At 30.3% G+C, this 24,436-nt stretch overlaps 1 protein-coding gene across 4 annotated transcripts in view; it reads right to left on the bottom strand.

Moving 5' to 3' along the window:
* Nucleotides 1–24,191, bottom strand: part of Ptx1 (pituitary homeobox homolog Ptx1) — a 40,059-nt gene extending 15,868 nt beyond the window's left edge. The window contains exons 1-2 of one of the 4 annotated variants that reach the window (XM_015519815.2): nucleotides 24,043–24,191; nucleotides 13,382–13,745 (exon numbers count right to left, since the gene is read on the bottom strand). In XM_015519815.2, coding sequence (XP_015375301.1) covers nucleotides 13,382–13,655 — 274 coding nt within the window. In that variant the 5' untranslated portion in view covers nucleotides 13,656–13,745; nucleotides 24,043–24,191. Of the gene's footprint in view, nucleotides 1–13,381; nucleotides 13,746–14,207; nucleotides 14,558–17,892; nucleotides 18,044–18,315; nucleotides 18,793–24,042 lie in introns of those variants that run through there. The other 3 variants (XM_015519816.2, XM_015519818.2, XM_015519817.2) reach the window with 3 other exon arrangements.
* Between the last annotated feature and the right edge of the window lie 245 nt (nucleotides 24,192–24,436).

Below are 24,436 nucleotides of genomic sequence, written 5' to 3'. Positions count from 1 at the left end.
GATAATACACGAAACGATAATTTTTCTCGTATATTTATTTGTTGGCCCACTTCAACATATTCTAATCTAATAATATACATCAAACATCATTCATAAAAAAAAGATGTCAAAGGATGACATGTTTATCAATAGTAAAATTTTACAAGTCGTAGGTATGCGTTTTAATTTTTAACAATAAAATAAAATTATCATGGCATAATTTACATAATATAAAATTATAAAGCATTTAAGTACAATACAGGTCAATAATTGAACTATAATATTTCATAATAATATTACAATAATATAAAGAATATTAAAATACAAAAATACATTTCTACTGTATAATATAAGAAGCCAATATTTATTTTATAAAATATCTATGAAAATTGTCTTAAATTGCATTTGCATTTTTTAAACAGTTGTTTAATTTGTTATTGCACGTGTTGGAAATCGTAATCTAACGGAAAAATTAATACCAATGTAGGCTATATTATTTGCTATAATGACGTAGATAACATAGTCACACAGATCTCATAAAAAGAAAAATGTACATAAGCACACATCGAAGTTTCGCTGGAACGTTTCTTCGTTCTGTCAATCATGTGTCTTTTTTTCTCTTAACATCACATTCATTTGTTGTTCTACATTTATTTGAACAGATTGTGTAATAATAAAAAAAAAAAAAATTATAGTACAGGATTTATAACATTATTTACCATACCAATCAATTATAATTGATGGTTATTGTGGTGCATATAGCTATGGAAAAATGTACGAACTCATCGTTTATAACAATATTAAGCGGATACAACAATTAAACGAAATACATGTTCGGTATATGTAGTCGGTCCACATTAATAACTATAACTTATAAGTGTACATAATTTATTGTGTATTTGAGGATAACACATATCGAGTACACATCCGTCCTTCGCACGTTTATATACTGATGTATAGACTTTATTAGACTCTTGAGTTATGTGCTCGTCTCCGTCGGGTGAACCGGCTTAGAGTCACGTACCGAAATCCACTTGGTTCGCCAAATAACGACCGCGGCTATTTTCGTATCCGCGTAAATTACATCTTCGAATCGTTTCCTCTCTCACTATTATATATATATATATATATATATCATACACACAGACACAGACGTCATTATATATTTATACGTGTGATATTCTCAACGCGCACGATATGATTTGTGTCACAAACTGCCATCGGACATGGGTGGTTGGTGGAGGGGAAGGAACTCACACATATTATACGCACGCCGCCGTGGTCGTTGTCGGAGTGATTTATCGGCTTACAAGTTGTAAACAGCTGTTTTAACACGTATAATCGACCGACTATTAGCGGTGCTCGTCTCGTTTTTCTCGCGCGCCCAACCCCCGCGACGATAAAATATATCGACGACAAGTAAGTGCGCTATTACCGCTATATAAATATACGTTTAGCCTTTTAGGTATATATAATATGTCGTGAGTGCGCATTTATATAGCTATATATACTATACTACTGTCGAAGACGCGCACGCGTATATATTGTATAATGTAGAACTATATAATATGTTTCTTCGGGACAAAAATCCCGGCAGCGACGGGCGGCTGATGGGTCACGAGATCGGCTTACAGGAAGTTACGGAATACACCGGTTTGTGTGGGTCGAGGGTGCGGAGAGCGGGTAAGGGAAAAAACGTGACCAAATCACTCCATCCAAAACGTATATACGACTTAAATACATGGGTGTGTATGTGTATGTGTGGATATTACATATATATATATATATATATATATATATATATATATATATATATATATATATATATATATATATACACAACGATCTGTGTTCACATCAGACACGTGGTTGATATTCGGTGGCAATTTGTTTTTCTTTTTTTTTTCGGTTGCTTATCTCATAAATCATGTTAAAAACATCAATGTGCGTGGTCTTTCTTATCGGTGAGAACTATATTACACCGTATATAGTACCTAGTATATATATATACCTAAATATCTACTCCCCCCCTCCAAACGCTTGAACTGAGAGTTTCAAAAAGGTCGTTTGTAATACAAGTCTACATGGCACCTTAAACGGTCTGTCTGAGTCGCACTCGCTGCAGGGTGGGCACGAGAATTTCGATCGGTTCTAAAAAGTTTATCTGCAGACTAAAATGTACGTTTTCACACCGTCACTGCGGTCAATACTCAATGTTACACTGCACATGCCAAAGTATTTAATCTGCAGCGACGTTTGTACTAATAATATTGAACGCGTGTAAGAAAGAAATTTTTCTCACCAAAACTAAAACATGTGTTTCGTGAATAGTATTTTATATTATTATCGCAATGTGCATCGTTCATGTAACATATGTAACGGTGGCTTTAACTTAAAATTTATGTGACAATACTTTTTAATGTTTACAAGTCTAAATCGGTAAATGTATACAAGAATAATATTTCTATATAAGTTATTACTATGGTATTATTATGTATAAAATATAATATTGTTCATTATTATATTTTACAAATGAATAATAATTATTGTAATTTTATTTATTATTTATGTTTGTTTTCTAATGTAGATATTAAATATACTTTTATCAATAATAAATCTATACTAGGCTGTGCTTACTGCTGATTGTTATATTAAGTATTTCAAATATATACATTGTAGTAAAAATGATAACATATATTAAAAATAAATGAAATTATTAGACACAACAAAATAATACAAATAATATAATAATAACACTTTTACAACGTATTAGTACAGAATCAAATAATAATTGGAAAATGGAATCAAAAACCTCTGCCAAATGAAATGCTCATACGTGATACCCACAAATATGCTATAATTCATTTTGCTAATTTGTTTATTTCCAATTCGTTTTAGTTAATCTACTGTATAATGTATGTATAATATTTTATTCGATTATGCTAAATAATAACTTAAATCGGCACACGTGCCACGTGCATTAATAATAACAGTAACAATGTGTAATAACAATATTTAATAGTTCAGTCGTTTAGAGGGATATTATTTTTTTTGTATTTTATATTACGCACTGTATAACCTGTAAATTGAAACGTAATGAAAAATAACTGACGTTAGTATAATATATGATGTTGAGCGCATGTGTATTATTTATTGTTAAACTTGCGTTTACTTTACTGTGGTACAGTGAAATCTGTGTTATGAATGAGAGATAGCCATGGATAGGTATTAGGTACCATCATCAGTGAATACCTGTGATAAGTAGCGTAAGTTTAAGAATTCGGCCCCAAAAAAAGATATATAAAAACTTCAATGGACATGTTATACTCAGATTAATTGTAAAATAATACAAATATATAGATATACATATATATTTAATTTAATATTTAGGTATAACAGTTAAATTTTTGTTTTACGGGCTTTTAATTCGTTAAGTACCTAGTCAGTAATCTTTGTAATGTCGATGAGTTCTGCTGTATGTAATCGCTTAAACGATTCAAATAATCAAGGGGTATAGGTATTCGTATACATTAAAATTAATATTCTTAAACAAAATATTAAAATTAATAATAATTTTTTTTTTTTAAATTTCCGCCCAAATATAGTTCGCCAGGTATAAAAACTAAAATAATGTTTTAGAAATTCCGAAAAACTTGAGAGCCCTAATGCACACGTATTCCCCTCATTGCCGTATATCCACACTGCGCGTGATGTGTACCTACTTAAGATAAAATATTTTAATAAGCTTACCGTCGCGGTATCGACGGTTTGTGCGTGATTGGCGATAAAATTTAAACCGGTACAACAGAATATACAGACAAAAATATGCCAACGAATATCTGGACCATAAATGTTTGTATATATTATATTCAAACAAAAATAAACTGTATATATCGTAAGGGGAGGGAAAAGTTGTAGTGTGAGGTCGAATGCGTTTCGCCGTTTTTGAGTGCGAGTTTGGACCGCTATATTATACCTCGTAAAAATAAGCGTATTTGGTTTTATATAAATATAACTTCGAAATCAAACTACCGGATGAGTGACGAGCGAATTGGTGTGATCGTGATAATAATAATAATACATTTTTCCGCGGAAAAACGAGTGAGCCGACCGCTTCGAGCGGAACACACGACATTATAAACCGTATATAGATATATACGAACGTGATATTATGTGCACGGCGATGGACAATCGCCGTGGAAAATCGACGAGTTACGTTGTAATTATTATTATAACGTGCGTCCGAAGTTTCGGACCGTGAAAACCGATGCTTCGGAAAATCGCATCGGACGTGTTTTCACGAGTGACCGGACGTCCGTCGGTTGAATTCGTTTCGCGCCGCACAGGCCACCGGATATCGACGGGTATCAACAGTATATTACCGCAAGAGGGACCAGCCGAAAGGGGACGCGCTACTATATCCATGCAGTAACAATAATAATAATAATTATTATTACATCGAGTCGGACCGTCAGCGGTGGCGGCCGCGACGGAAATCTCGTTTAAATGTAAATATATTATATTATATTATACTATCGGAGGGACGCGGCTCGATAACCGATCGGTTTTCCAGCGGACTGTCGCAGGAAACCAAACGGGTCGCGCGTGCTGCGAAATTGATATACCATACACCAACACCACCGACGACAATAATAATAGTAAAAGTTGTTATATAGCCGTAGCGTATATATATATATATATATATAAAATAACGTATTATCGTGTGTGCACGCGCACCAGCTGCAGCGAGAGGGTGCTGCACCGTTGATGTATATTGTGGTAAATCTATTCTTATTAATATAGGTACTCATTATGTAAATACCATTATTATTGTTATTATATTGTTGAAATACAAAATTTTGTTGTCGAGACGTATGATACGTCGACGGTTTCACCGGACAAACCGTTGGAGTTCTCAAGCCCCCCCCCCCCCAACGATCACGACAGGTCAGCGGTCGACCGCGAACTTAAAATATATATGATAATAATACTATCGTCACATGATATAAATTAGGTTAGATCGTTTAGGCATTATGTATATATAGAAGGTAAATATGTGGTCGTAAGACTTACGAACGCTAGTCATCGTATATTAATTATTGTACAGGAACAGGAACAGGGTGACTAACCAAGAATCATTCTGTATAAACTGATATTATATTCAATTAAATAATTCGATGATATATTTTAACAACTGAAAGAATTATCGGTAAAAATAATAATAATATGCCACTCAAAATTTAGTCATGAAACTCAAATACGTTGATCATAATGCTATTGTACATGGATTTCGTTTTGACTAAAAAAAATTGAATAATTTATTTTAATTTTAATTAGGGCTGCATTAGTTAAAGAAATAAAACTTTCACCACAAACGGATTACTCATTTCAGTTTAATTAGTTAGTTTTACAAATCGAGAGATACCGATGCCGATTTGTTCATACACTAGGATGTATAAAATTGTGAGCAAATCAATACACCGATGTATTGCCATATTTTATGTTTTTTAATTTTTTTCCTGCGTGAAGTCGGGTCACATAACTATACAACTAGTGTTATTTAACTACCTACCTAATACCTTATAATGTAACTACTTATGGTTTATAATTTTATAATTTTTAAATTTTCCCCTATCAAAACTCCAAACTAAATATTATAGTATATTATTATAATGCATTATATAGTATCAGACGTAGACGGCGTTATGCTGCAGTTATAGCAATCGATTAAAATGGCGTCTTTGCACTTCTATTATACATATACATTAAATGGTGTCGTGTTCAACGATTTTCAGCATATTATGAAATTATGTATTTATTCTGATTTCAGCAATAGTGATAATTTATTTAAGTTCATATACATACAGTAAGATTATATTCACAAACATTCATATCATAAGTGGTTTTATTGCTGCAAGTGACGAGTTTATATTGTTTTTTAGTCATCTACATTATTTTTATTTAATTTTAATCATTAAAAAAAAGTAACTTTTAATGATCACATAATTTAATTCATCTATTTTTTATACGATATTCAACAAAATATTACAGTATTACCTACACATTATCTAAATTATTTCGCTAGGAAAATAAAAAAATGAATTATTTTAATATTTTTCATAATTTATTTTTATATTTATAATATTTTTTATTAATTTATTATTTATATCAACACGTTCAATAATTTTATCACTCTATAAAACAACATAAATGTATCAATGTTATAAAATTTAAATCTTAATTTACTCATTTAATTCCTATATGATTACAAATTATTCGAATATTTATTTTACTACACATAAGAAACCTATTTGCATTCTTTGATCTATCTGCATTCACCTCCACTGAATGTTTGACGGTGTTGTGCTATAATACTGCAAAACGCAAACGACTTTATTCGTCTCTGCCAGTGCAGTGTGGAGTAATCAATTACGATTTCCACGTTTCGTTAAGAGATATACGTCTACTTTATCTTTGTCACATATTTAGGGTTATCGTCTAGTGTTGTACTGTCTAAAAGCTTAAATCGAGCACTGATATGCGCCGTAGTATATCTGCATAAGCAACCCACTTTCTGCAGAAGCGTATAGGTGAAGAAAGTCATTTGTTTCCTTTTTTTGAACCAATTTACAGAAATTATATTATTATTTATTATCAAAAAACACTTTCTATAGTAGGTATTATAAAAGTTCTGCACATGACTGTTTACCTATGTATTATGTATAAGGAAACATAATTTATCGTTTTTTCTGCATCGCGTTAGAACAAGAAAGCGTTTCGCTAAACGCGTTTTCACATTAAAGTGAATACTCATATACAATATTCTTATTTACTGATTTCTTATCATATAAGTAAGAAGGGATGGCACATTGTTTGCCAATCGAATATTTATTCAGACCACCTCACAAGCATATATATTATTATATGTGTCGTCAAGGCAACAGATCATTTTGATTACATATACACACGCCTACGCAGTGTATAAATTACGCGCTACAGACCGTAATATAAGAACAACAATAGTGATTTTTATACGGACAGTCTGTTCGATTATACTACACTACATAAACTGCAACCAGAAGAGGTCGAGGGTGCAATGTAAATATACACAAATATCCAAAACACTTGCCATACATAAATTATCGGATGCCACACAAAAGGGTTGTGTGTATATCTTGAGGGAATAATTATAAGGTTGACCGCACAGCTATTACGGTGCGTGCTGTATATGTGTGTACGGAAAAGGGGTAATTTGTTTTTCAAAATTACTCTTGTGCGCGCCAACCATAAGCGGCCCCGCTATAGCCACAGGCCTCCAGGGACTCCGAAAATCCGCAAGTGTGTGTGTGTTTACTCGGTGGTTGCCGGGGGTTGAGGTCTCGCGCCCCCCATAAATAAAACTCTCTCTAAGGGATTTCGGCGAAAAGAAATTATTTCACAAATGGTGACCTCCGGCCACCCCCACGACAATTTACAGTTGCCTTGTTTTCGTTATTAATTTATGTTTATTAGAGGGTACAACTACGATATCCGAAAACATTAAGGCTCCGAGTACGGCCTCGATCTTTTTTTTTATGATTTTTATTACAAAACATTTCGGTCGAATAGCTCTCTCACAAGCAGAACGCACCAAAGGGAGGAATGGCGTGAGTTATGTTTAATTTTTTTTTTTTTGTGCTGGATAAAATAAAGCTGCAGCAGTTGGTTTATGTTTTTTGGGTCACTTTTATTCACAACCGAAACGCTCCTCGTTCACCACCCTATAAAAGTATTAAGTATGTTTTTGTTACTTGTTTGCACGAAATGACTAACAAAAACATAACACAACAAAGTCGCTCGTGAATGTAATATTTACTTATATACATACGTATACGTATATCTACATAATATAGTTTTATAAATTTTTAGAATTTGAAAATAACACGCTAGCTATATAGTAACTAGTTTGTAAAAAAAATCATCAAATTACGGATACAGAATGGCTTATTAGCTCTGCTAAAATTATTATGCAAATTACGTACCTATATATTATGATTTATGGATATGACCGATGAATTAAGTGGATGTGTAAATTCGATTTAAATATAGTATATACACATGAAGGCGTTGGGGGGGGGGTGGAAATGGTACATGGTGTTTGTGAAAAGTACAATTAATATCAGCTTATAAACTATACGTACCTATCCTACCTATACGTAATAATATTTATTTTATGTGAATTTAAATTCATAATAATCTTTATGATACAGAATCATGCAGTGTTCCATGCATGTAAACGTCTTATTATACTAATAACTATGCAATGTACTAATAACTTATATGAAATATTATTTTAATTTTCTTTAATACCTTTATTTAGTCATTATATCATATATATGTATATTATATATAAGAAAATTAAATTATTTTATTTAAATTATTTTATTTTTTAAGAAATAAAATATGATTATAACTGTTAGGAACACTGAAAGTATTCTGCCGGCCGTATGGGAATGCGCACGACGCAGCGGGTCACATGTTTGATAACATTACAGTATTAAATAATTCGCAACTTTTCTCGAAACTAAAAAATATATTAAAAATCAATAAATTAATGAAAATAAAATTTTGAAAAGTCAATATTTTCTGAAAAATTAACTCTACAAAATGGCTATCTTTAATTTTTTTGTAAATATTTAAATAAAAAAATATATATTTTAACTTTTTTTCCCAAAAGATTAAAATAAATTAAAATATGAAATAATTGCAGTTCTTATCCCTGTGAGTCTTTAAAACCAGAATTTCGATATCACCATTATTTCGGGAGATATCGCAATGAGTAAATCCTAACGGGACACCCTGTACCTATTATATAACTGATCAATGGTTATACGACACCTGTTTTTTTAGTAAATCGATTTAAACATCAACTGAGTGCAGGTAATCAATCTCAATATTTTAATTTTATAAACGTTGACATCTCAATAAATTAGTTAGGAAATCGTGAAAGTGATAATATAATAATATTTTTACTATTCTAAATTCTAATCTACTTTGAACATCGTGGTTGAGCTTGAGATGTTTGATTGGTCGAAATATTTTATATTTAGTATCGAACAAGACTTGTTATTATTTAGTGATTAATAAATTAGTGACAATTTTATAATTGACTAAATTAACCAATACTATAGGATATTATGTTTCTAATATACATGGTTTTATTACACCGATTATTGATGAGTAAAGACTTCATATAAATGCAGTGTTATGGGGGTATTTCGCCACCACGCATTCTATTGATACCAAAAGTATTTTGTACTTTCTTATACTTTATAGTGATCTAATTCTCTACGAGCGTCCTTGCATAAGATTATTAAAGCATTTGCATTTAAACGTGTTGATAAAATGATATATTGTAATGTATGCTGTGTTTAAACTGTTACAAAAATATAGGATTCTGTTACCAACATAAAAGGTTGTATGAATTATGAAGATTAAAATAATAGAATGCACAATTATGGCCAAAATGATGAAAGAATTTTTAGTATAATTTTAACCTAAATTTATGATTAAATATGTTATAATATAATATTATATGTATATTATATATATGCTTGTTACTAACCATATATTTTCTTCAATTTGTATTATTTACGAATTAGTCTTTATGAACACAATATTCAATTATATTTAAGTTTAATGTTTATAAGTCATAACTATAGAATTAACAAAGTATATAGGTAATTAATATAGGTTATGTTATAAAATATAGGTACTAAAGCTTACGAAAAAAAATAAACGCCGAGAGCTAAAAGTTTTGCAATCAGAATTTGGCACACAACACCTATCACATAAAATTATAAAAATAATTATGAAGCAAGCTGTCATGATGGGACTCGAAAACATTTTTCTGACAATGTAATAACTGTCGAATTATCCAAAATTGGTTTTCTAAAAATACATGTGAAATATTCTCGTCAGTATCCTAACCTGCGTCATTACCAGTTTCACTGTTTTTATAGTATACTTCTATCATACATTTATTCTCACCTGCGTATCTCTCAGAAATTGTCAGAAACTAGCATAATACATATTATTATACATAAAAAGATATAACTTGATATAAGTGTAAAAAGTCTCGTTTGTTAAATTTAATATGTATTATTCGCAACTTTTGCATCTGCCAAGACGATTTTATCCTGCATTCTGAACGAAAATAAAATATATATTAAACAGCTTTGCGTATAATACGCCCTTTTACCTGTGAAATCTCAAATTTTTTATGTATTGTTATTAGGATGTCAATTATAATTATCACGAAAAGCTAATTCCATATTACACTGTATAATGTTATTAAATAATAAAAATGCAACGTCAGACATTTGAATAAGAAAACATTATTCAACTATACATATAGGTAGATAAACTGTAAATATCCAATGGTCTATGTTATCTCGGGTTACATTAAAAAAAATCTATTATTATTCAAATCATAAAGAATTACTATAATTTGATTTTCTGAGCTTAGTTTTTTTTTTTTATCCTATATATGCACAATGTTAAATTTTATATATAATGACTATTGGTAACAAAAAACAACTTGGTTTTAGCATCAAATCCGATGTTATTAAAATTTCAAAGTGATGCAACGATTAATATATCGATCGTACAATTCATTAGAATTAATAATTCAACATATGATAAGATGTCTTGTTAAAGAATTTGATATAAAAATTTCCCACAAACAATAGAACAATACAATTAGACAAGTAGAAAACAAAAAATAATGATGAGGTGAGTGTGTATACAGCTCAATGTTTATTTATGTGTATTATATATACGTATGTACTCGTGATGACCATATTATATAACAACACATATTTATACATTTTGAACGTCTAGGGTGGCAGACGTTTAGGCAATCTAAATTTTCCAACGTGAAAATCTTATGTACGGAATGAGAAGAAGAAGAGATGGGCTCCTCTCGGGGGCCGTGTGCTTAAATGACCCCGCGAGGCCCGAGAAGAATAACAAAACGACAGATTATCCGGGCAAATTGGTTTATGGGCGGTGGACCTCTTTCGGGAGTCGAATAATAAATATATGTTTTCGGTCGACTAGCCCGAGCATAGTAGTAGGATGTGTGTGTGTGTGTGTGTGTACATATATATACACACACAAACACTAATCTATCCTTCCATCCCCCTCGGTATGCCACGTATATATATGTATACAGAGTACACTTACACCGTTACACACGTATATATAATAATAATAATATGTAATATGGGGTGAGTGGAGGAGAAATAAGTTTTTTTTGTCCTCGCACCCTATTCGCGTCGTATCATATTTTTAGGGAACTCGTGCGCTGATTTCACGGGGCGCCGATCACGAATATGCTCGACGACTATATAATAATATAATGTATAATATATATACACACATACGCGTGTATTCAGTGTTACATGGGAATTCGCACTTGTTGTGTACGCTGCCCGTACAACAATGATTATGCTAATGGACACCCCGATAACAATAACGCTCTAAATTATTGCCCATTAAACATCAACCGCGCCGCAATTGTATATATATAATATAATAATATAACATACCACGTATATATGCGTATACGCTTAATATCCCCACGCCCGCCAATGTCATATTTTTAACGGTAAAAACACCCAGTTTTTCATATTGCGCAATATATTAATAATATAATATATAAGTACTTACAGGATCGACTGCAGTCGTGTTTTGTAGTGCTTTATGATAGAGATAATATATAAGTTAATAGGTACCTAAGTAAACAGTTTTCAGCATAATATTATAATATATAATAGGTAAGTCGAAAGTACATCAGACAGCTAGTGATGGGCGTTTCATATTATTTTTACAAATTTCTGTTTTAAACGTAGGTACATATTTAATCGAAAATTACTGAAATATACCTGCCCGACATAATATAAAATATAAATCAGTTAATAATATTTCTGTATACCACACGCCGATCGTGTAAAATCACACGAATTTATAAATTTGTAAGGTTAGGTTAGGCTTTAAAACCACAACATAAGCTTAAATAAATGTTCAAATTGCCAACATAAAATTAATTTTAAACTTTGTAATTTTAATTGATTAAGTTATAAAAATAATTTTCGTTTTAGATAGGTAGCAGTTTGCAATACTTTATATTTTATCCATGGACAAGTGGTATTGTAAACAAAATTCTAAAAGCATTCTGAATAAGTTAAATTATCATTAGAATAAATATAAGTACCAATAAAAAAAACTTGAATGCTAATCATCGTGATTGCCGGATTGTAAAAATAAAAGAATAATTTTAGAACGTGAAAAATACTGTAAGAAAATAACGGAGTTGGTAAATTGAGTCCCAAATGACCCTAATTCGGTAAATTGAGTCCCGGGTAAAAATAGGTAGTAGGTAAGTTGAGTCCCGGAAAAAATAAGGTATAGTAGGTAATTTGAGTCCCAGGAAAAAATGATTTATATGCATTTAAAATTTAAAAATATGCACTATAAAATTTTTATTTGTGATTTATGGACAATTCATTGACTGCATGTATATGATTTTGAAAATAGCAACATGCATTTTTATTAATTATATAATTATTTTTTATGCAATAAAAATGCATGTTGCTATTTTCAAAATCATATTCATGCAGTCAATGAATTGTCCACAAATCACAAAATAAAAATTTTATAGTGCACATTTTTAAATTTCAAATGCATATAAATCGTTTTTCCCTGGGACTCAAATTACCTACTACCCTATTTTTTCTGGGACTCAACTTACCTATACTACCTATTTTTACTCGGGACTCAATTTACCGCTTTCAAAATGTACCAAACTTATCTCGGACTCAATTTATCTAGCCCCGAAAATAAACTCAAATCTTTGAATACGCTTAATGCATTTTTCTATAAGCAACTACCTAATATGCAAGGGTGATGCTAAACAAGTTTTATCCAAACTGGATTCCTTCTATACATCATGCTGCAGAGTAGTATAACCCAAAATTGAGCATTAAATTCTTAATTATAACTATTATTATTACAGTAAGCGATACGTTCTTTCGAATAGGCTGTTAATATGTATATATTTGATTTTTTTTTTTTGTACTTAATCCTAAGCATTTAAGGAATAGATAGTTATTCGGCAATAATAATATATGAATTTTGGTACTTAATTTTAAGTATATTCACGGAAAAACGGATGTACAGTGCCTAAATAATGTGTATAACTATGACGAAAGTGCGTATTATCATAGTATAATAAATATGACTATATATTATAGGTACATATTTTGTTACGGCGATTTTTGGCATCGCCGTACTTATATGATTTATAAAACAATATTCAATACAAAATGATTACAATACTACTTATATGCTATGTACGCACCTCTCTTAAGTTTTTCCAACGGTTCGTGGTGCAACAGCGATGGCGGACACGGCACTGCCGTGTGATGATGATGGTGATGACTGTCGTGATGGTGCACGTGGTGGTGTCCAAGCATGCCTTGGTGCAGTCCGGCACTGCCGTCGTGCACGGGATGGTGAAACGATGCCGGTGACGCGTGTTGTAATGCGACGTTATGGTGATCGGAACCCGTCGACGACACCAAGTCTTGTAGACACAGACTCGGGTCGGTCAGGTTTTCCAGGCGTTCCATCATTTTTGGGTTTTTTAATTCTCGATTTTTGTTTATCAAAGGCCAACGGCCATCACCGGATTCAAATGCGGGAAGCGAACACTCAGTTGAGATCTGCAACCAACCACACAATATAATATTTAACAAACGTAATATAACAACAACAAACGAGAAAATTCTATGCGTATTGCAACAATATACGCTCACTACATTATTATTACTATACAATAACTTGATTAAATTACATATTATAACTATGAATAGAGTTATTATTTATGGGAACCTATCTTAAATGATAATTAAAACCATTTGCAGAATCTGCTCGCAAATCACGATTTCCTAGATATTAATTTCGATTTTAGTAATACGTATAATATTTGAATATTATAGATTTCGTCTGCGTAATATCTACAACATATATTATATACCTTGATGAAAGTATAATAATATAATATTATGCAGGAAGTGTAGGTACCGCAGTTCGAAATACATATTTTGTTGGTTTGAATAATTTAGTGATCGATTGAAACATGAGTGTTTAGTTAATTTCCGTGTTTAGTAAATAAAAATACTTACAAATAAATAAATCGAACTGTTTTAGTCGGTCTAATAAATATCAATACTTTTACAATAATCACAAGATTTAAATTTAAAAAAAAAATTAAGTATTGTTCTTTTTAGCATATATGAAACTAAAATACACTCCACAAAACTAACAAACACTAAACAATAAAAATATAGAGATCACATATTTTTAACGAAATCCGTTAAGCTGATTTAATAATTATTATTTTATAACCACAAAAAAAAATTAATTAAAAATATTACTAGGTATTTACGCCAACAAACATTTATACAGATTGCAGTAGTACAGGTATGTTCGTACTAATTACAATGCCAATCGTTTACAGTTTTAACAATATTGGTATCGTCAATTTCTACAATACAATATCTTGACTGACGTCTAGTACCTATAGTTAAACAATGAGTACCAACCCAAGTATTATATAGAGGAGTGGTTGTGATAAAATATATTTTTTGTTCACATGATAAACACGCAAGTTCTTAATATTGCTCTATTCTATATAATATATATATATATTTAAATTCAATAACTGAATAAAAACGCAATAATATAGATACATATAGTTACTTGTATATATTCTATATTTTTATTTAATCGTCTAGTAGATAAGATTATATTTAATTAATTGAACGATCATTAAAAACAAAATTACAAAATTTGTATGTATCGCAGCCTGCAATATGATTATTGAAATACTGCGTATATATATAATATATACCTACACTCCAGGCAAATATTGATAAATCCAAACGATTTTTATGGTTTTATGTGTGCATAGATTAAAATGCTTCAACAGAAAAATCATGACTAAATCCACGTGCACAAGAGAAAATCTAAGAATTATTCACATAAAAGAAAATGCAATCATAAACCATGCGTTTAAAGACGCCGGGGCTTTGTTTTATGATTCTAAAATCTTGAGTTAATCAATAAAACTTAAGTTGTTTATAGTAAATAATATGTATATCCCTAAAAAATTTTATACGCATGCAGATAAATTTAAAAAGAGTATTTTAATGTTTATATTTTAAAATTATTTTAACTACTATTTATAATATATTTACAATAGATAGATGTAATATAAAGCTTTTGTAGATTTGTTGTGAAAATTATCATGTGTTGCACTCCTCGCATTTAAACGATCACATAAAAAACAAATAAAAAATAAAATATAATATAAACTTATTTGAATATTTAATTAAGTACCAATTTAAATCGATGACCTTTTTTTTTAAGCAAATTATTGAGTCCTTGTAAATCGAATTAAGCCAATCGCATAAATATAAATTGCACACATATAGGTGCGTGTTTTATTTAAAAGAGAACCATTTTATCGTAATTCCACACTGCAATTTATTTACGTCATAAAAAAACGTTCGTACTCAAAGTTTATCTTTTAAAATTTTAAACACCTATTCGCTATTATGCATATTTCTAAGAGCCTCTATATATATTTTGAATACAAATCGAGTTAATAATTTATGCGAAGATAAATAGACTATATTTGTACAGCCTACCTGCTGTAAAATAGGCTACATACAATTATACAAATGGTTTTCATATTATGTCATAGTGCAACTCGATCAATTTAAAAATAAACCACACATAAAGTAAATTGAAGACATTAAATATTTAATATATAATATACAATTATTAAAGCTCAGATATAATTGCTTTTAAAAGCACCGAAAAATATTAAATTATATAAATGCTTAATAATAATACATGTATAAGTACTCGTACGTTTGTTGTTTAAAAGATTTTTTATGTCGTATACTATGGTTTATAATTAATGATTATATAATATTTACCTAATTTATTTTCCTGAAATAAATTAAAACTTCATCATGTGTAAATATAGTAATCGAAATTCAATAATAATTAAAAAAAATAATAAGTATGTACCAATTTAAATATAAATATTCATCTAAATTTTTGACATTTCCAAAATTAAGTGAATTGGGTTCTAGCCCTGACCCCTGAGTATTGTACATCTGAATTTGAAAAATTAAAAAATCAAACCTATGCAACAATATTTTACACTTGTAAAAATATGAGTATATAAGTACATTCATTAATTGCAAATTTAGTAAAAAGTTAAGAATTAATTTGACTGAACAATATAACATAGTATAATATACATTCTAAGGATTCGGTATTTTTAAAGAATTCAATATTCTTATTTTATATTTAATGTATAGTTGATATAATTTACAACCACTGAATGGAGTAAAGCGCAAAAATAAGGAAAAAAATATTTTGCGCCTTTATCAAGGTATATTTACCTATTACCTAGGATTATCATTAAACATTTTAAAAGGCGTATTTTCTATATTATATATTCTTATAATTATTATATTTACTTGATAAATTTTAAACATATGTAAAATTGAGTTAAAAATAGGTAGGTATTAAAAGGAAACGAGAATTAAATAATATTAGTTATATCCAGTTACACCAATATAATAAAGTATAATATTATTATTATTTTTGATATTTTTGATACCCCTTGAGATGCTTTTAGATTTAATTCAAGCATATAAATAAATAATTAGTGTAATATAAAAAACAGTTGTAAGCTACCATCCACTTTAACATAATTATTTAAGTAGATATTTTAAGTATTAAATATTAGTAATTTAATCTTTGTTAATACTATTATCCTAAATGTTATACCTATATATACTATATTCATTACTGTAAAAAGGCTAGTCTTGTTTAATTATAAATAAATACTATGAAATTATTGTTGAGCCTAAGACCTAAGTATATATACCTAAAAGTTTATATATAGTTATAGTATATAACAATAACAATCAGTGTGAGTATAATAATAATTTAGATGTATATTTAATGTACATGGTATATAATATATTGTACTCGTTAAAATTAATTCGAAATTCAGTAACAATGATTCGTGATGTATAGCAGTTCTTATATTTTAGTGCAGTTTTTTCTTTTAATTCGATAATAATAGTTTCCTTTTATCGATAGTTTTCAACGACGAACAAAACATCAAGACAAACGTTTAAAATATATTTTAATATTGATAAAAATATATCTGACTTTTCAGTTATTATTACGCACTTGTTCAGTATAAAATATTATAATATGCGTTAAAAATAATTCGCGTGTGAACGTTACTTCAATCAGTTCAATCCTTGCGTAGCAGCCGCGGTAACGGAAAAATTGTCTGTCCGTCGTGACTAAACTCATCCGCCGTGCGCTGGTGACGCGGACCGAGACATTTAATTATTATTAATTTTTTTTTTTTTTTTTATCATATTGTACGCATCAGATCGAGTTGGAGACCACGACAAACGACGGCACCGTACATACGACACACACGATAAAATAATTGATGAAAATTAATTGGAAGACAGTATAATATTAGTATCGCGACTAGTAATCGTATAGGCAATATATTATCAAATAATTTTCCGCGGTGAAAACCCATATTAACGGTCGCGGAACCACACGTGTGGAACATACGCGGCGGCGTTTTACGCACGGTATACATAGGTAACCATGGATTATTATACCACTGCTTGTACGGTAACGATAACAAAAAAATATATTATATATATATATATACGTACGGTGACAAAAGCAATTAATTATGATAATAGGTACAATGATACGACTATGAAAAATAATTTTAAAAAATGTACTCACTTCGTAAAATATCTGACCTACATGAGATCACTAGCGATTCTTTGCGGAATCATCGGACGTTATGACGTGTATACACTTAAATCACAAATGTACACAATATAAAATAAGCGGCGCGTCTGTCGTAGTCGCGTAGTACTGTCGCGGTCGTCCGCACCGCACGCAAAAGACGTTTTATTTTGTACATTTTATTTTAGACGCCTATATTTTACACGTAATATCGTTGACACACGCACATCATCGAAACATGATATATTTTGGTGCACACCTGAAATTCTGAAATCTGATTACCTATCATATTTTATCTCACTTAGTTTTACACGCCTACTGTAACTATATACCTGCCTATCACACGATAAGTTGATAGTATTATATTATACAATTAGATGTTATTAAAAAACGACAAAAATAATGCACTCGACTTACCGGTTGACTTTTGATGCATTTATTACGTCCGTCATGCAATATTTCTTTCCGACGTGCCAAAAATCAAAAAACAATCGCAATCTCGTACGGCACGAAATGTTAAATATCGAACAATATCACGACGATAATAATAATATTATAATATATTGTCGTATCCGTTTATACGATTATATAATAATAATCCGACTCGAGTGAAATATAATCGTCACACACGCGGACGGAAACGGTCCGTACTTATGTCGCGTGTAAATATTACGTATTATGTTATTATATTTTATTATAATACGCGAGTTTACAATAAAATAATATATATTTAAGTGCACGCCGTAGTATACGGTATATATATCCGTATATTATAATAATAATATAGAGCCGGCCGCGCGGAGTTTTAAAGTTAAGCTAACAAATTGACCTCAGATTAGGTCGACTATCCGCGGTTTGAGCCCCCCGGCTTTGAGATATGGGAACCGATCGGCAACGGCGGCGGCAGTGGTGGCGGCGGCGGCCACCATCCCGGGTAATGGGCGGGCCGCGCCGCGTCTGGCCCACTCGGGCGGCGCTTGCGCTCTCTCGCCCCCGATCGCTGCCGCCGCCGACGCCGCCACGTATATACGCGCTCGACACACGTACGATATTTTCTTTTTTTCTCCCTACCCGCTCCTATCTACTCTTTCGGTCCCATCACACGTCCTAACCATCACCCACCCACCCGACACCCACACCCTCAATACACCGTCGCTTCCGCACCCGCACTGCACTGCGAGAGTGTACCTACATGCGCTCGGCGAACGGGTTCATTTGTTTTACGGTTTCGCGCTCGTACACCGTCTTGTCCGCAGACGATTTTTCATACGATATTGTTGGTATCCCCCCCCCCCACCCTGCCGTCCAAGCGCCGCCACCGCCGATGTTTTTTTCCGATGTCGTGTGCGAAGGCCGTCGTGCGCCGCTTTAATAATAATAATAATAATAATAATAATAGTAATAATAATATACGTCCACCGCCGCCGCTTCAAACTTTGCCGAAAAACGACGCGTTTTTACGTAATAATAATTATTTACGTCGCGTCAACGAGCAGAGGCTGCCGCCCGCACTGTCACTGTATACCGGTATGATGTGCACAGCGCGTTTCGACCTTTGTCAAAAAATATCGTAAGCGCCACGTACCGACGAAAACATATATGATATCATCATTATTTGTATTACTATTTTTGCGATTGCGTTTTCTACGATGGGTATAATACAATGTACATAAAACGATATTATTATTATTATTATATTGAATATTATAATATATTAGTTTATTTGTATACGAGTTCATATTATTACCTAATGATATATATTTCAGAGTTTTTAGTTCAATGAAGAGGCTAATTCAACTCTTTTAAAGTACAAAAGACTATACCTCGGCGCCTAAAATTAAAAATCGTATTTTACTTTTCCCAAAACGGAATATACCTGCATATATATAGCTGAACACCTTCCCATGTATACATGACATATATAGTTAAAGGGTATCCTATATAGCACAAATCACTACTCAATTTTATTTATTATTATTACATGGGTAGGTTTAATACGTATATACATGCATTGTACACATAATAATATAAACACGTATAGTGTATAATGATCGCACGGAACCCTATACATAAGACCAACAATATAATAATATAATAATAATGTAACCACTCGGGTATATATATCGATAAATTCGCGTGTGTGTTGCAGTATTAAATTATATATACTTGTCGTAACACGGCAGGGAATTTACAATCGTTTATACTAACAATAATATATAGCATATACGCTTCAAGTAAACGAGAGAGTAAAACTCTATATCATTTATAGTATACTTAGGTACTAAATTATATATCTCTACATTACTAACTACCCGTCTCCAAAATCACTACATATATAGGTAATAGGTATACTTAATTTTAACATTAAAATTTAATATTAAGCTAAAATTAATCTAATTTAAGATAATATAGACTCGATTTTAAAACGAAAACACTAATTTATTATTTTTTATTTTAGGGGTTTGTTCAATATTACCATTTGACTTTAATTAAAATCTTTTTTTTAAATTAAAATAAAAGTTAACTACTACTATATATACCTATGTTTATTCTGTTTATTGACTATTGAACACCTATTATTTAAATTAAAAATAATATATATTACTAAATTTCTATTTTATAAAACTGAAATTGTATTATAAAATAAACGGCTAAAAAAAAATTTAAAATTATGTTTAAAACTTACTAGTGTTAAAATCATTAAAAGTTTTGTAGTGTACCTACATAATATAATTTATATAAAATAAAAATATTATATTGTGATTTTTTAGTCCTTCTTCACATGGCAAAAGATTGTACTTAATATACATCATTAAATACTTATTTGAAGATAATTTAATAAGAATTATAAAAAATTTTACCTAATTTGTGTATTTCAAGTACCTAGCACAAAATGTTAATATGTTTTATGTAATTTTTAAAAAATACGATAAAAATAATGTAGTTGCCTAATACATTTTCAAAATATTAAACGATTTTAAAACATGAAAAGTATTCAAAAATATATTATATTATGATTTTAAGGTATATACATTATGCAATGTACATTGTTATTTCAGAATATATGTGTATTTTAAATAATACTTATATAAAGTTTAATATTGATAGGTACGACTATAACTCAATAATTATTATTCAATAGGTATAGTTTATCTTATTATAACATACTTTCTAAGATCATAATGAACCTAAAGGTATAATTGCAGTATCATAAAACAATTATTTGCAGTCTAGAACATATTAGATAAATACAAAATATTGAAATCAATATCGATACTCGCATAGATAAATGTTAAAATGTATAATAGACTAAAAGTATATAGAATAAATAAGTGCTAAAAAAATTATCAGAAATTAAGTACTTGTATGAATATAAATGTATTAGTATATGTCATTTATATAAATATATTTATAATTAGGTTATACTCAATAGTTTAACAATTTACATCACATAAAGTTTCAAAAAAAATTCAGCAAAATCACCATCTCACTATTGTGCATTATAAATTATAATTGATATAACATAATAACATTCATTAAATAAATTTAATTTTAAATTTGTTGTTTAAATCATATTTTTTTTATATTGACATCCTAACATTATATAATTATTATTATTATTATTTATAGCATTTCCATTTTAAAGTATCCTATAATTTAGTAATGCATCTTAAGCCTAAGTCGTAAGATATAGATTATTGATCAAGATGTTAAAGGTTATTATAATTCGAGATGAATTATGGTAATACATAGACTAAAATAAATAAGCTGGGAATAGGTACATAATATATTGAAAAAAACTGCAGTAGGCCACAACGAAAAATCGTTTGAGATCAACTGTGATCCACTGGTATTAAGTCGGCTTTACAACTCGAAAGAAAAACACTAATAAATCCCACTTACTTCTCAGTACTGTGTTTTAACTGAGGAACTCGTGCGAATTTTAATTGCTGTTTATATTAATTTATCCAGCAGTTCTTTAAACGAAAAATCTAATTGATTCAGACCAATCATTGAAACATTGTAACATAACAGTGCTATTTCTGAATAAATATTTTCAAGCTATACCTATAATAATGGGAATGTTATAATATTTATAAATATGATCAATATTAATCATATTGGGATAGCTAGATTTTAGCACTGTGAAGTTATGATGAGTGGGTCCCTTCTCATAATCTCTTATTCCTTATATAAATGACACTATTAGGTAATATTTTGTGTTTGATAATAAACGAATATACTACCTACATTATATGCATTTTTGCACATAATTTGATGATTATTTCCAATTTTATAATATATCCATAAAGGTACAGTATCAATTACCATTATACAGTATCAAGCATAAAGTATATGTTCCAACAAATTTTAAAAAAGAACCATGAAATATATTTTTTTTATTCATAATTAATTTTATATGGGTACAGTATTTAAAATATTTGTTAAAATTTGTTTGCTTCTATTAACTAAATATACTCTTTGATATTTTAAAATTGGAAATTATAATAGATTTAAAGTTTTTTTTATATATTATAACTACATAATAGTATTATACAAAATAATAAGATACATTTATCCTTAAATAAAAAAAAAGATGATTATGTATAAGCCTCCAAATTCTATGGCATTAAATTAAATTAATTTTTTTATTATTAATGTTAAATACTTGATAAATAGACCATTATCTTTGACTTAATTATTAAACATTAAACAATATATTTTCATTTTAATAAATTTATAAAAATTATGTTATCCCTGTTGCGGTGATACACGTTTGCGCACAGTACACAATTTTTTACCTGTAAACTGACAACTCGTTTGCGTATATTGAAAAACGTGAAAACCCGGTTAATACTAATTTAGACCTGAAAAATGACGACTAGTTTGCGTACAGCTATTAAATTAGACTTATATTGTTACTTGTAGAGCAAATTTCGATAAGATAGATACACGTAATTGATTAACTATTATAGTGTGCGGTTCTAAACGATAATGTTTTTTTAGATAAATGTGTGGATTATTGACGACCGCTGTATGTTACTATATGCCTATTATTTAGTCGAACGTGTGATGCTATCGAGATAGCATATTAGTCATTTTATTTTGTGTAGTACCATGGACATTCAAATATCAAATGTTTTTGAAGCGCGCAGACGAAAACGTTGTTTTAATATTGAAAACTATAAGTATAGTGAGTTTCGTGTTTTAAAATCAGGTAATCTGTTGTTTAGATGTAAGCAAAATGTTTGAAAACAATCTTAAACATTATTTTTGTTAAGGGTTTTAGTAGACTTTTGCTATAGTTTATGCACGTAAACGAGTCCTACGTTTTGGGTCATTTATCACAGATATTAAAAATTCGTGTGCGCAATCGAGTTGTACATTTGTACGCAAACGAGTCGCAAAAAAAGTTAAATGTACGCAAACGGATATCGCTCCGCTGTTGGTGTCAATTTTATAAATAAATGCTTTACTTAATATAATTATTTATTGAATGAGTTATATAAATTATAAAAATTACTTTTCTATATACAAAATAAGAACTGCGCATTTAATCATATTTTAGAATTGACTTGTTAAACTATTATTCAAAAAATTTTCAGCCTTGAGTTTACAGGAAGAAATAAACACTACATAACGTTTATAACTTTAAAAACTAGAATAAAAAAAATATGTCTTACTCTATGTTATATGCCCGGTGAACTGGTAGTAAGACATACATATTATATAGGTTTAACTGGTTTAAGTTACCTATCTACTTAATGTTTCTCACATACAAAGTTAAATGCGTGCACCTAAACTAAATGATACGTATATAATATATATATATATGAAATATTCATCGTACCTAATGGCTAATCTATATATAACAAAAATATGCAATAATTCTATAACAAACAAATCTGTGCCACCTATTCTTATAGTATGCGAAATTATGTATTATATTATATTATTAAATATATGCATTAAGATCTATACTAATTGAACAGAAATTCGTAACGTAATTTATAATACAATATTTGTGATGATATGATGATATCACATGACGAACGCGAGTTAGATTCGAGGGGTATTAGGTGGAGAAGGAGTTAAAGTGGTAGTGAATAGAGGGGGGAGGACGAAAAAGAGCAAAACACTAACCTGATACTGGGTAGCCGTTCCACTAATCCAGCGGGATCAACATGCTAAGCCTGGGCTATCCGGCGGCGCACTGAGGGCGACACTCTCAGAATCCTCATCCCTTCCTTCCTGTACCGTCGACGTCGGCGGCCCAACTCCACCCCCTTTTTTCCTCGAGCTGAGGGGTTGAATATACATGCCGCCGCTATCCCTACCAGCAACAGCAGCAGCAGTAGCAGCAGCAGCAGCATCAGTACTACCACCACCGACACTCGCCCACATCGAAGCTCTCGACCCTCTCCAACCACCCCGCGCTGCAGGTGTGTGCAGTGATATATATGTACATATTTGTGTACAAATATATTCGCACGCTATCTCGTGCCAGTGTCTTCGTTGATGCAGTAACTAGTTGCAT

Source organism: Diuraphis noxia, unplaced genomic scaffold (assembly GCF_037042655.1).
Source record: "Diuraphis noxia isolate RWA-SAM2 unplaced genomic scaffold, SU_Dnox_SAM2 contig0004, whole genome shotgun sequence".
In the NCBI taxonomy this organism is placed as follows: Eukaryota; Metazoa; Arthropoda; class Insecta; order Hemiptera; family Aphididae; genus Diuraphis; species Diuraphis noxia.
This window is presented reverse-complemented; position numbering and strand designations above follow the sequence as displayed.